The sequence below is a fragment of the Ctenopharyngodon idella genome, chromosome 13, assembly GCF_019924925.1.
Source record: "Ctenopharyngodon idella isolate HZGC_01 chromosome 13, HZGC01, whole genome shotgun sequence".
NCBI lineage: Eukaryota > Metazoa > Chordata > Actinopteri > Cypriniformes > Xenocyprididae > Ctenopharyngodon > Ctenopharyngodon idella.
In genome coordinates this window covers 17,365,159-17,379,312 of record NC_067232.1, presented here as the reverse complement: position 1 = coordinate 17,379,312, position 14,154 = coordinate 17,365,159, and the positions used below count along the sequence as shown (strand labels likewise).

General features: G+C 38.5%; 1 protein-coding gene across 1 annotated transcript in view; it reads left to right on the top strand.

The window, feature by feature from the left end:
- The window catches only part of eys (eyes shut homolog), a 238,982-nt gene that overhangs the window by 204,414 nt on the left and 20,414 nt on the right, over window positions 1-14,154 (top strand). Inside the window, exons 33-34 of the mRNA XM_051917822.1 lie at window positions 9,686-9,794; window positions 11,432-11,652. Coding sequence (XP_051773782.1) covers window positions 9,686-9,794; window positions 11,432-11,652 — 330 coding nt within the window. The remainder of the gene's footprint in view (window positions 1-9,685; window positions 9,795-11,431; window positions 11,653-14,154) is intronic.

Genomic DNA, 14,154 nt, shown 5'->3' with positions numbered 1-14,154 from the left:
GAAAGTAGTCAGACTCCTCATCTGGAGCAGCGTCTCAAAGCCTTAGGGCGCGCCTGTAATTTGGGTCTGGAAGATCAGCTGGAGACATGACTAAGAACACAGGCTGCCCAAAATAACTGAAGCCTATTCGAGTGAGCTTGTTATGCAAAAAATGGGTTGACACTTTAATGCAAGAAAGTCAGTGCAGCTGGTTGAGTGAGTCTGAGGGGCTGCGCCTGTCTTTATCGGCTCCCTCGGTGGGGGTGATCAAGGGAGCCGTGTTATCTGCCACCGGCCTTTGACGCGTTAGCATGGCTCTCAAAAAGCAGGCATGTGGGAACAAAGCTCTCCAATTCTACATTCATCTTAGGTTGCTTATGATGCCACCGTCAGTTTGAGCTATTGATATGTTTTAGACAATGTGATAAAAATGATCAATGAGTGGCAGCAATTGTGACTCTTAATGGCTCTCATTCAGATGAGGAGCAGTAAAAACAGGTCGAAGTGAATGCATGAATGAATGCAAGAATTGTAGACCTGTTCAACAGCCCTTAATTAGCATGAACACATATTTATCTGTACATTATCCATGGGCCAACAGAGAATTGTGTTGATGGTATTTGCTGAGATTATCACCCATCATATTGCCGCTTGTTATTATTCCTGTTCCTGTTGGACTTGCAATGTGGCACGAACTAAAAGTCCTCTCTAATTTCTGCCTTTGTTTTCACGTCCACTAATAAAGAAGCAGCAGTGTGTGTATATGTGTGTGTTTGTTTGTGTGTGTAAGTGTGTGTGTGCGTGTGTACTGCAGAGATGCAGCTTCATGATGTTTTACTGCCATCTGTTGCCAGTACTTTATACATATTTTGTAGTTGGAGCAATAGAGGACCTGCGATGCTCCACGTCTCCCAGCATCCATTAGTGAACTGTGGCATGAACTGCAATTATATTCAGCTCTTAGATTTCATTGTTGTTGAACGGCAGCACTTGTGTGTGATGTCATGATGTTGCATCAGGTCTGAGTGAGCCAATGTAAACCCTGTGAGCCAATAATTTTAGTCAAATATAAAAATAAAAAAAACACATCTTTTTAAAATAAGGCTTTTTAGCAGTATGGAGTGCAGCAGTGCCCACCCCCTTTTTAGCAGTGCTGGTTCTGCAATAATTTTTTCCATTCATTTTTCCCATAGGGATTTTAAAAGCGAAGTGGAGTGCCTGCAACCCCTTCAGCCGTGACTTATTCACGATACAGCACCAGCCTCGAGTACCTTATTGCTTTTATAAAATGGTTACCACACAATACAAATATTAAAGCCAGAAATATGTATCAATGCAACTTTTATGAAGTAAACTTTTTCTAAAAACCTTCCTTCTGCCGGAAAAAAATAGTCCCTGACTGTGAACAGCAACAGAAGTTACATTTTCACGCCATTAGATGGCGGCAAAGACTGTCTTTATGAGTGTGTCAGTCAGTAGCGAAGACTTTTCAATGTAAAAGACTGAATTGTTGTGAACACGGAACACGATGCAACTGACAAATGCTTTGACTAGCGCTGTCAGTCACAGGAAAACCCCTTAACTGTTAAAAGGACAGGATAATACATCGGACATTTAAACCGATTTTTTATTATGAACATAAGACTGACCTGAAGGAAAATGCTAAATCTGAATGCAGGTAATAAACTCGCTCACTCAATCTATTTCTCACAACACTCTTCTACATAATACAGTAAGCTTCAATGAACAATATCATTGAGAACAAACAGTTTACGTTGCTAAGAGTGGTTGCTAAGGGTGTTGTGTAGTGATACACAGAACCGTTGGGTGAAGCGGTCATAGCCGTGTTTTATCATGAATAAAACACATCTATTGACCAATCAGAATCAAGGATATATATATATATATATATATATATATATATATATACACGCAAACATTTAAGTATTTCAAGAGTGTAGGGAGATCGACTCGATTAAGCCATTTGCAATTTGCAGTTCTTCATGGGAGTGGGTGGAGCTAATGAGATCTGCGTGTTGCTTTTTTCAACTCTGATTGGTGAAATTTCCCTGTGGAGAAAATGAATGGAGTTTTTACTTCCGGAACCCAGCTGTTGCACTCTATGGCTCCATGTACACTAGTGCGTTCCCTTTCGAGTCGGTCTCTCGTCACTGCGTCACCGAAGGTGGCGCTATGGGGTTATCCTCTTCTTCCTCGAATCTACTGTAGCCTCATGAAATCCCACGGGCGAGAAATCGGCCGCCAATGGCGTTCAATTTCCCACAATTTTCAAATTTCCCTGCGCTCACATGATATGTATTGCCCATGTATTAGTGCAGCAGTCTGTCGTGTACGGATGACAAAATTCCCAGACACTCTCACGATAAACAGCCCCTGTCTCAGTCAACAGTCTGTCGTGTACAGCAGACAAAATGCCCGGCACTTACACGATGCAGCCCCTGTCTCAGTGCAGTGGTCAGTCGTGTACAAAATAGCAGATGGCAAGACGACTGAGCAGCCATTGAATGTCTGAAAGGCTTCATGGCCACACCCCTCTCTAGCCGTGTCTCAACTAGGTCGTTTAGACCGATATACAGCGCCACTGTACTTGCACGATTAGCAATGGCATATGCAAACTGATGCTTTCACGACACAGCCTTCTGTTTTCTATTATTTCTAAAGCGCTACGACTGTAGCAGTCGTAAGAGCTGGTTTAATGTGTATGCACCAATACGTTGTTGCTTATTATTCCACGCTCCATTTCATTAGTCCAGCATTGCTCGACTGTGTGTAGTTGGACGGTGCTCATGATGCCGTATTGGCCCTCTGCCAGCTTGATGTCTGGTGTTTCAACTAGGTCCGGTACCCAGCCGAAGTGAGGCAGGTGCTGCAGGCCCTTTCAATGAATGAACTATGAATGTTGAGCGTGACTATCTCCCCTTTACACGAGTGGAGCGCGCGTTCTGAATGATTGATTCATCATAGTCCATTCAGAGAGTGTGTTAATCAATCTAATCTTCTGCTTCGCAAAGTCCTAAAACCAAAGTAAAAAGAGAACTGGGCCTTGTTGTGATGCGAGCTCGCATTTCACAGGGGCGTTTACAGTTTGTGACTCGCCTCCGCTCATTTTGAGCCGAGAAGTTTCTACCTTTAAGTGTTCTCAGGAAGCTCTCAGGCTGATGGCTGCGGCTTGGCAGAGTGTTTTGCTATGCTCTCACTAACATGATGAAAACAGCGAGACTGTCAGCTCTCTTATGGCTGATCTCACGTCCCCCTCTCGTTGCGGGCATCAGAAGCAATAATGGCCTGCGTGTCAGGATCGTTTCGCTGTGCAGCTGAATTATATCATTGTGCCTGATGTGTATCTCTTTTTGGTCAGACAGCCCCTTGTCAGTGGCCTTGTCTTTTGCAAGAGTGCTTGGACAGTGACAGTATGCCCTTTCTGTTTTAAGTATACTGCTATAACGGAATGTCGCCTTCATATTCATAGTCGCCAGGCATAGAGCACTGTCGATGAGAATTTTGAGTGGCACAAGAACGCACTCGCCCTTCTACTTGATCATCTCGTGGTGGGCACTTTGATCATTCTGTGAATTTTTTTTTTTTTTTTTTTTTTTTTTTTTTTTTTAAGTTTCCTCACTCGCATCGCGGTGTGCCTTGCGAGAGGATTATATCTACAACGTAAACTGACATTGAGAGTGTTGTCAGATAGGTCATGTGACTGTTACGACAGTTGTTGACATCCCTGCTTAACGGTGTTCAACTAGGTCGTTTAGCCATTCACAATCAGACGTTACAGGCGCAGACGCTGCTGCCTTTCTGCGCAAATGGCACCCTTGTGGGTTATTTTATGCGCATTGCTGTTGTACACATTCACAAAGCGCAGACATGGATCCGTCATCATTTGTGTTTTCTTCCACACAGGTAATAACCTTTGTGGAAAACCTATGCCAGGTTGGCTATGAGGCACCTATGCATGTTGCTATAATGCTTCCGCCTATCCATGCACCTTTCCATGTGTTGTTGATGCAGTCTGGAGACAAGAGCAACATGAATGCTGGCAATGTGTGTATGGTTAATCCAGGATGCAGGCGAGACCACTGTCCTTTACTCTGCGATGTGTTTGCAGTAGCCCATGCTTGTGCAACTTGTTCTTATAGCTGCTATGCTGCTGAGCTTGTGAGGTCTCCGTTGCATGAAGTACTTTTAGCTAGGTCAACGGCTTGGCTTGCAGTCAGTCTGGTCCTTTGCTATTAAAACGGCGGGATTGTATAGGTCCCCATAGCGCCAGCTTCGGTGACGCAGTGTCGAGAGACCGACTCGAAAGGGAACGTCTCCGGTTATCTAACATAACCTCGGTTCCCTGAGAAGAGGGAACGAGACACTGCGTACGCTGCAGTCTTTGTCAAACAGCACTCTGTTTCAGTCCAAGATTCTGAGGCAATGGCATTCAGCGCCACCCTATAATGCGGAGGAGCCCGCCTTTATTTCGCGCGCTTGAACGCCATTTCATAAGGCTTCAGTAGATTCGAGGAAGGAGAGGATAACCCCATAGCGCCACCTTTGGTGACGCAGTGTCTCGTTCGCTCTTCTCAGGGAACCAAGGTTACGTTAGGTAACCGGAGACATTTTCGTTTTAAAATGCATAAGTTTTGCTATGGTTATGCTTGTGGTTTACACTACGCTGGCGTTTTCGAACCTCAAAAACGGAGACTTTCAAAACGCTGCAGACCCCGTTTTAGTTTGAAACCGCCGGGGTGGCATTTCGGTATAAACGGACCAAAGCATGGCAACCACCCATAACACCCAATCATTGTGGTTGTCAGTTTTGATTTAACTGTCATTTAAAAGAATAACTAAATGACAACAAGAAGAAAATGGTGTTTATTTTAAGCTATAAAATTTTAATGAGGAATATTTTTATGCCTGACACGTGGCTGGTGTTAGGCAGGGTGACACTGACACACATGCGAAAAGGACTATGCTGTGCAAGTGTACATTGCTGGTGACATTATTCACTCATATTCACTCAAGATTTACAGTTTATTCATGTCATTTTGTGCTAAATGTATTTTTGCCCAGTTTGTTCATGGTTTTTAAAATGACAACCACAAGCAAATTTGGACAGAACATATCAAAATTGATTTGTTACTTGCTATTTCTAATCACCGGTGGAAAGTAATCATTTTATTGTTTGTCCCTGGACTTTTGTGTTACTTCCTGCCTTGAGTGCCATGCTGTAGTCCTGTGTAGTTTTTCCCCTTGATTGTCTTTCCCAGGTGTGTCTTGTTAACTTGTTATCTTGTTAAGCTTGTTTGTCCCAGTGTGTATATAGCAATATAGCCCTTGTGTTTGTCTTGATGCCTTGTCAGTTGTGCCTGTAATGGTTGCTTCCGGTCCTGTTTTCCTTGCTCTGTTTTTTTTTTTTTTTTTTTTTTTTTTTTTTTTTTAAATAATAATTTTCATGTTTTCATAGCAGTAGTTAGAAAAAACATGTATTTTGTAACATGTGTTTTATGGTTTATTTGGAATACACTACTGTTCAAAAGTATAGGGTATAGATTTATTCCATAATTCAAAATTAATACATTTATTCAGAAAGGATGCATTAAATTGATCAAAAGTGACAGTAAAGAAATACTTAAACTTTTTTTTTTTTTTTTTTTTTGGAACTGCTTTCTACTGTGATGATAAATGCTTCTTGAGCAGCAAATCAGTTAGAGTGATTTCTGAAGGATCATGTTACACTGAAGATTGGAGTAATGATGCTAATAATTCAGGAATAAATCACAGGAATAAGTTACATTTTATAATACATTATTATTTTTATAAATTGTAATAATATTTTAACAATATTACTGTTTTTACTGTATTTTTGATCAAATAAATGCAGCCTTGCTAAACAAAAGAGGCTATAAAAATCTTACCAACCCAAAACTTTTGAACGGTAGTGTATATACTTTGTGCTTTTTGAGAAACAAAAGTTTTCCATTAAAGTACAGATAATAAGATCTGACTGAGACTCCCACATGACAGAATTGTGCCCTTTCTCTCTCTGTAAATAAGCAGTGTGCTCATTCTGTTCCCTCAGGACTGTATCCACGTGTCCACAAGAGCTCATCAGAAAGAATGACACCAGTGCCCACTTAGATCATCACAGACATGCTCAGCCACAGCACTGCACTAGATGTTCCTTTAGATCTTGTTAATTTGAGCCTAGAGAAATATTAGCTGTCTTTGCCATTTGGTAGCATGTAGCCATTTAAGATTGTGTCATCTGCCGCACTTTATAAAGTGACATTTAAATCCTTTTTAACATCATATTTGTATTGTCCAGCATAAATGTAGTGTGAGTGTTTGTGATTTTTTTTTTTTTTTTTTTTTTTTTTTTTCTCTGTCTCTCTTTTTGTTGTCTGTGGTTTGTTTGATGTAATGCTTTAAAGGGACAAACCCCTGTAGATCTCAGTGGGTGCCATTTAACTACTGTCTAGAGAAGAAAACAGTGACACAGTAAGCTGGGAAAGAGTTTAGTTTTAAACACAATTGCCCACAATATTGCTTGAAAATAAGATTGGTTGGTTAAAAAGATAGTCTCATCCCCAATCTCGCACTTTTTGGTTGAGCCAATGTTATGGTGTCTTCTGTTGTATGGACAATATGTGTTTTTTTGTGTTAAGAAGGTCATATAGACTTAAAGCAACATGAGGTTAAGTAATGACAGATGTCATTTTTGGGTAAACTGTCCCTTTAACCAAATTAAAATTAAGTTAGAGGACCTATTATGCTTTTTTACACAACTTTGTTTAGTGTAATGTTGCTGTTTGAGCATGAAAAAGGAGGGGCTTCATAGAGAAAGGAACTAAACAGGGGTGCGTTTACTGTACAACGTAAGTTGCTGCTTAACTACCATAGTACATCGTATGCATCATTGAAAAAATCAATTAGCTAGTCATGACTGTTTCCCAAAACCGTATTGTCGCAAATTTGTTGTTCAACCACGTTGGTGAATGATGTCACGCAGGTGGTGGAGTAATAACTTCTTTTAATGAGCCCATTTGAGATCAAATTAATGTTAGATTTTTTGCTATAAATTATGGACATGGCATCGGAGGACTAATTATCTTTTTTCTCAGTTATTTTACTTTATTTCCAGATTTAATCATAGGCTCATTCTTGCATCTCCTGGCAAACCAAAAGACGTAAATGACATTTGTGTATGGGTCAATGACGTGACGGGTCATTTTTTTTGTCCAAAGGCCTCAATAATAATAAAAAACAAAGATATGACATCTAAAGTATGTAAGGTAGTACAACTTGATCTATTTTATTGAATCCAAAAGATTTTAATTATATTTTGCTACATATAAAGGTATTTCAAAGATTCTGAAGTTTTAAAAGGTCATTCGGTTTAACCGTCCAAAGGCCAATACAGCCACTACGTTTGTGAATAAAATATCTTAAAATGTAATAAATGTTTTTTTTTTTTTAATATTATTATTATTCTGGCATGATTTTACAACATCATATATCAACATGGTGCAAAATGGTATTAAAATTTTGTGTAGAAGTCGTTGCTTTATGAGAAAGAATGTCCGGAAAAATTAATTTCATTGATGTCATTTGGAGTAACCAATATAAAGAGACCATTTTGGATCAAGTCATGTGGTCAATATCATGTGACAGGATGTGACATCATTCAGACACCTGCAAAGGACCACATGGTCATAAAGCAAAGTTATTCTCTCTTAAATATTTGAAAAATTCATATTTTCACTTGCTCATACGCATGTCCCGAAATATCAGGTCATTTGGTACAACCGCTATAAAACATGGAAATGTTGTAATATTTTAAAAACTTGTACTAAATATAAAATGTTTGATTGTCCTTTTGCTAGCAAGCTAACTAGCCAGCTAGATATCAGCCTGTTAGCTTTGTTTGAAAATATCGTCATTCGGTAAAATCGCAATTTTGGTTAAACCCAATGACTTTTTTGGTGACAAATTTTGTCCATCTTGTAATAACTGACAAAAGCAGTGTTAATTGATTAAAAAAAACCCCACAAAATCTCATTGTTAACACTTGATAAAACTTTAAAATTAATTATATCTCCATTATATTTTTTGACACTTTTAAAAACCTTATTCGTTAATGACCCGCATATATTTGCGGGTATAGATTGTACTGAATGTCAGCTTGCTTATTTTGCTCAGAATAGGGATTTATTAAGTCTACATGTCATACAAACAAACTATGCTTCTAACAACAGGTCGAGAGCTGTCGTTCCAACCACACAACTTTGCAGTGCTGTTTGCAAATGTTCAATGGAACTACGGTTTCGGGAAACACCGACTGGTTGAACTATGCTGATAACGACGGAACTTGCGACCATACAGTAGTTGGCTAACGATGCTTTCGAGAAACACACCCCAGAGCGTTACTGACAGACTGGGAAGAGAGGTGCTGCAAAAATGTAAAATATGTGAAAAATTATATGTTTTGAACATTTAAACATGAAAAGCCATTCTAGTAGACCCCAAAACAAAAGCAAGGCTTTATAAAAGGGCATAATATGGTAACTGCATGCTTATGCGTTTACCAATGCTGAAATCATCATATCATATAGGACACATTGAACCTGATGAGAAGTCTCTATAAATGCAAACAGCTGTCCAATGCACCTAAAGTGATTATCGAGCCATGATTAAAATAATTAGTACCTCATAACATCCCGCTACTTGGACTAATATCAGAATATTAAAGTCGTTGCAGGAGCCTTGGCGAACAATCGAATCAGCTCATGTCCTTATGTTCAGGATTCATCAGCAATACTGGTTCAGCGGCAGGCTGTCAGTCACGTTGAATTTCCTTCTCATAGTCCCAATCGGGCATTAATTTGTCAATCTGTATGCAGAGCGACTCTTATAACTTCCCTAGTGTTGTAATTAGTGCTACCTGAAGTTGTAGGGCTTTGATTGCCTTCAGGGAGGTGTCCTGCAAGGCTGTTTCAAATTAGCATGAGGGCAATCGCCCTGATTGCTCGCATCTGGTCATTAAAGGAGAGGGGACTTTTTCTCCCCCCCTTGCCCTGAACCCAACATGGACTGAAATCAAAAGCTGATGCTCAAATAAGCAAGTCTCAAGTTTTTCAAGTGCCTGAAACAGCTGATTGGACAGCGAGAAAATCCATGACTTTTGCGTATGGATGCCAGTTACATGTAGTTTTCAGTGAGGACGATGATGTTTTTTGCAGAATAACAGTTGGATCACGTCAAGCCACAGTTGAAAGCTTTGTGGGGGAGATTGCTGAAACATTCAGCAGCTTTTACTGTTGCGTTAGGTACCTGAAATGGATTATTTTTCAGCCTGTGAGCAGGGAGGAGCTGTCTTTTGACATTTTGAGATGATTGAGAAGATATGTAGCTGGAGTAGTAAAATAGGAAAGGATGGATACAGAACACAAGCCTGGAAGATGAATTTTTTCACTGTGTGTGAAGGAGTTTGAGATGATATTTCTTTTTTCTGTGGAGTGGCCTAGTAGCAGCCCAGAACTCCCCTCACCAATTTGTGTAGTTTTTATGCTTAAATGGATTTATTGTGAATGCTGCATGATCTATTGAGATTTTCCTTCCTCCCTCTCATGCCCTGTTTCTGTCTTACTCTATCATTCTTGATCTGTATTCCCTCCTCTTTGTCTCTCTCTTATAGATATGCATTGCCATCTCGTGACAATAGCCGGCTCTGTTTCATTGAAATAGCTGTCACTAATGGAACTGCTAATCGGCAGCAGAAATACATGGGTGAGCCTGTGTCAGAGGTAAACCTGCTTCTACATTCAATCATTTTAATGACTGTGACAGTCTATATTTTCTATATATCTATGAGTTATCTGATTTACTTTAACCATTCTACTGTAATTGTTACCATCATTTTTATAAAGATTGCAGTATAAATTGGCAATTTTTTAAATCACAAATTATAAATGTGAATATTTAGATAGATATGCCATTATTTTTGTGAAGAAAACACCTCAGTCTTTTTGAGAGCTGGTGTAATGATATTTGTTCGAAAAATAAGAAGTTTGATCGTTCACGTTAAATAATTGGTTGATGTTTGCGTCCTAATTGATGAGACCCTCAGAGAGAGCTGTGGTGCAATAATCAGACACTTTCAACAGACTATAAGAGACTTAATCAGACTATAATGGCCTCACAAATCCATTTATAGAGCTGCATAAACACAGAAAATGACTCCAGGTTCCAGAGCTGTTGTTTGTCGAAATGTCTGTAAAATGGGCAAGAAGATGACAAACGTTAAATGTTGTATTTAAAAAGCCCATTTTGAAAGTTTAAGGTTAGTTTTATGTCTGATGGTTATATACTGTAGGTCTTGTGTAGTTTAAATACCTAGACAGTTTGAAGTGTTGTTTGAAAGCTATATATATCTTGTGTGCTTTGAAAACATTTAAATATGTATAAATGTGCTTGTTAAAGGGTTAGTTCACCCAAAAATGAAAATTCTGTCATTACTCACCCTCATGTCGTTCCACACCCATAAGACCTTCGTTCATCTTTGGAACACAAATTAAGATATTTTTGATAAAATCCGATGGCTCTTGAGGCCTGCATTGAGAGCAAGTTAATTTAGACTTTCGAACACCCAGAAAGGTACTAAAGACATATTTAAAACAGTTCATGTGACTACAGTGGTTCAACCTTAATGTTATGAAGCGACAAGAATACTTTTTGTGACCCAAACAAAACAAAATAATGACTTTATTCAACAATATATAGTGAAGGGCGATTTCAAAACACTGCTTCATGAAGCTTCGAAGCTTTACGAATCTTTTGCTTCAAATCAGTGGTTCGGAGCGTGTATCAAACAATCTCAAACTGCCAAAGTCATGTGATTTCAGTAAACGAGGCTTCGTTACATCATAAGTGTTTCGAAATTTCAATGGTTCACGTGACTTTGGCAGTTTGATACACGCTCCGAACCACTAATTCGAAACAAAAGATTCGTAAAGCTTCGAAGCTTCATGAAGCAGTGTTTTGAAATCGCCCTTCACTATATATTGTTTATTTTAAATTGTAAACATTTCACAGTATCACTGTTTTACTTTATTTTTGATCTAGTAAATTTAGCCTTGGTGAGTATAAGAGACTTCTTTCAAAAAAAATATTTTTGAGTACTTTTGAACAGTAAAAAAAAAAAAAAAAACTGAAAAAATATTGGTGGTGTTTGGTTACTTTTAAAAAATTTTCACTCAGAAATTGCTAATAAATTTCACAAATAATTACAAAGAAATGATAACACATTGATTTTTTTTACAACATACTTCAGTTTTATTTACTACTTTGCACTTTAAAGAACAGGCTAATCTAACATGATTATCTTTAACTAGATAAAATCATCATTATTTTTAACGTCGCATTTCTTCCTCCCAATACTCAGGTGGTGTTCGGCCCCACGTTTCTCGGTGGCGTTCCATCCGTCTCAGAGCTGCACCACAACAGTGGGAATGTCTCTGGATTCATCGGCTGCATACGGGAATTGCAGATGGGCTCCAAAGAGCTGCATGTGGTGGGGGAAGCAATCAGAGGCCAAAATATTCAGAACTGTGACACCACAGTCTGCCAGCATCAACCCTGCCGCAATGGAGGAACCTGTATCAGGTATGATTTCACTTCCTTCTTATTTGAAACTCTATTGGAGATAGAACCATCTCAACTTTAAATGGCTACATCCTACAAATAGTGTTTTCAATGTGTCTGTTAAAACAATATTTAGATGAAAATGACTGTAATTGGATGTGTCTCAATAAAGGACTGGTGAGTGATAGACAACGTGACCTGAGGAGTTCCTCACTGTACGCGCAGATGTCATACCCATACGATCAGCATTCTTTCACAAGCATCTCTTAAGCTTTCAATATTTGGCATACATGCAATTTTCTACTAAATTTACTCCTTTTGCCAGGGCACAGAGTTTGTAAATATTGTCAATGATATGCGGATGCTGTGAAGATGCACACTTGAGTTTTAAATAGCGGTAATCAGAGGCCTGATTGCAGGGACGGGAGTGATGTATGAATGTGCTTTTTGTTAAACCACAGGCAGCGTTTTTGTGTTGCCTACAACCAGTAGTTTTAATTACACATTATTTGAGTTTTATGTTTACTTTTCTATGTTAAAAGGATGTTTTGATTAGGGTGGGAATCGTTGTCACGATTCTGTTATATTCAGTGAGTCATGATCTGATTTAAAAACGATTCTCAATGCATTTCAAATCAGCAACTGTCAACATAGGTGGAAAATCTTTTGTAAGGCTGACCCTGGCTTGCTGCGGTAGTACCGGTGTTACACGGTGTTACACGGTGTTCGTCTGTACAGTGATTACATTACTAGCCCACCACCCCCACTGTCATTTTGCTTTTTTATACAAATAAAAACCATTTAGTTCAGTTGGGCAACGGATGCTATGGTTATAAACTGAAAGCGTCTGCTCTGATCCATACAGCACAAGCTGAGTCACAGCAGGAGACAGATTTCAATTATCACATGACGAGAGTAAGGAGAGATGACTGACAAGACAATGGCAGAGGATTTGGTGTGCAACAGATCCTGAGCGTCATTGACAAATATTTTATCTTGGAAAATGTGCAGCCAATGCTATCGCTTGGCTGGTCCCTATACACAGAGTACGCGTGATCACCAATTTTTAAAAGTGAAAAGCAAGTGCACATTCAAAACTGATTTCAATACTCCATATATTGATAGCGACTCCCTGATGCCCACAAAATATAGGCCTATACACAGGGTACACATGATTGTGAATACGAAAGTGAAAAGCAAGCACGCATTCAAAAGCGATTTCTGTATAGTAAAGGTGTATAGTAACGTAGCATCAGTTTTCGTTCTGTATAAATACTGTAACATACTGCATCGACCTTAAAAAAATCAAGAGTTGAATATTTCAAACATCTTTTTTTTTTTAGTGCGTATTTAGTATCATAGTGTATTTGTACTAAGAAAAGTATTGGAAAAAAAGTTTTTACCGTATTGCCGTACTAAAATTAATTGTAGCCTAATTTTGCATATTTTTGTGCCTGACCACATGACAAAAGATTAATTTGTCAACTCATGACCACTAAAGAGTTTTTTTTTTAGTTTCATCTAATGAGATATTTATTACAAATCCGTGTAAATGTCAGTCTTGAAAATGCCTTTTGCTCAGCTGATCGTGTGCTTGACCACATTAGCTTGAGCACAGGCACTCAGCGTGCGCTCAGGGACTCTGTCTGACAGCCGTGGAGTGGTTGTCCTGAAGGACTACAGAGCTCTGAACTTAAACCTAAACACTTCCAAACACAGAGATATGGTGTCATTTACTCTTGTTGTGGACAAACCTGATTTATTCATTATATACTATAAGCAGAAAAGAATATTGCAATACAGAATCCATGGAGGACTTTTGTTTGGAATAGCGAATAAATGCTGAAATACACTACTTTTTAAACTGGAATACTGGAATACTACTGGAATACAACTTTTAAAATCGGAAGAGATTTTAAAACACTAGGTATCATATGAGGTATTAGAGAGAAAAACTGTGCATCCTACATTAAATGACTGAGGATCACACACTTTCAGACTCAAGTCATTGTAAACACGACAATAGGGCTGGGCGATATGACCAAAATCTTATATTACGATATGAGTAATTTTATATCACGATAACGATATATATCACTATATAGTTATTTTTGCTTTAAATAAGATTTTTATGATATCAACATTTTCCATATCATTGAAATTTCATAATTATCATCATTTTCAATATAATTAAAAAAATTAATACTAGCCTAAAAAACACTCAAGCTTACTGAAGACAAATAAACTGCGATAAAGAAAGAGCAAAGAAGACAATCTACAGTAGAACAAAGACAGACGAAATAGACCTACATCAAAAAACTTCAAGCACTAGAAAATGTATAAAGTAATCAAAGGTATCAAAAACAATGCATAGTCTTCACTGTGTAAATTAAATATACATTTATTCTTATTAAAGTTACAAAAGCAAGCAGTGAGAGATTTTCTCTCTTTTTTTGTTGTTTGATTAGCATTCTGGGGGAGGATAAATGGGAACACAGGGGCACCGCGATGCGACTGCAAAGG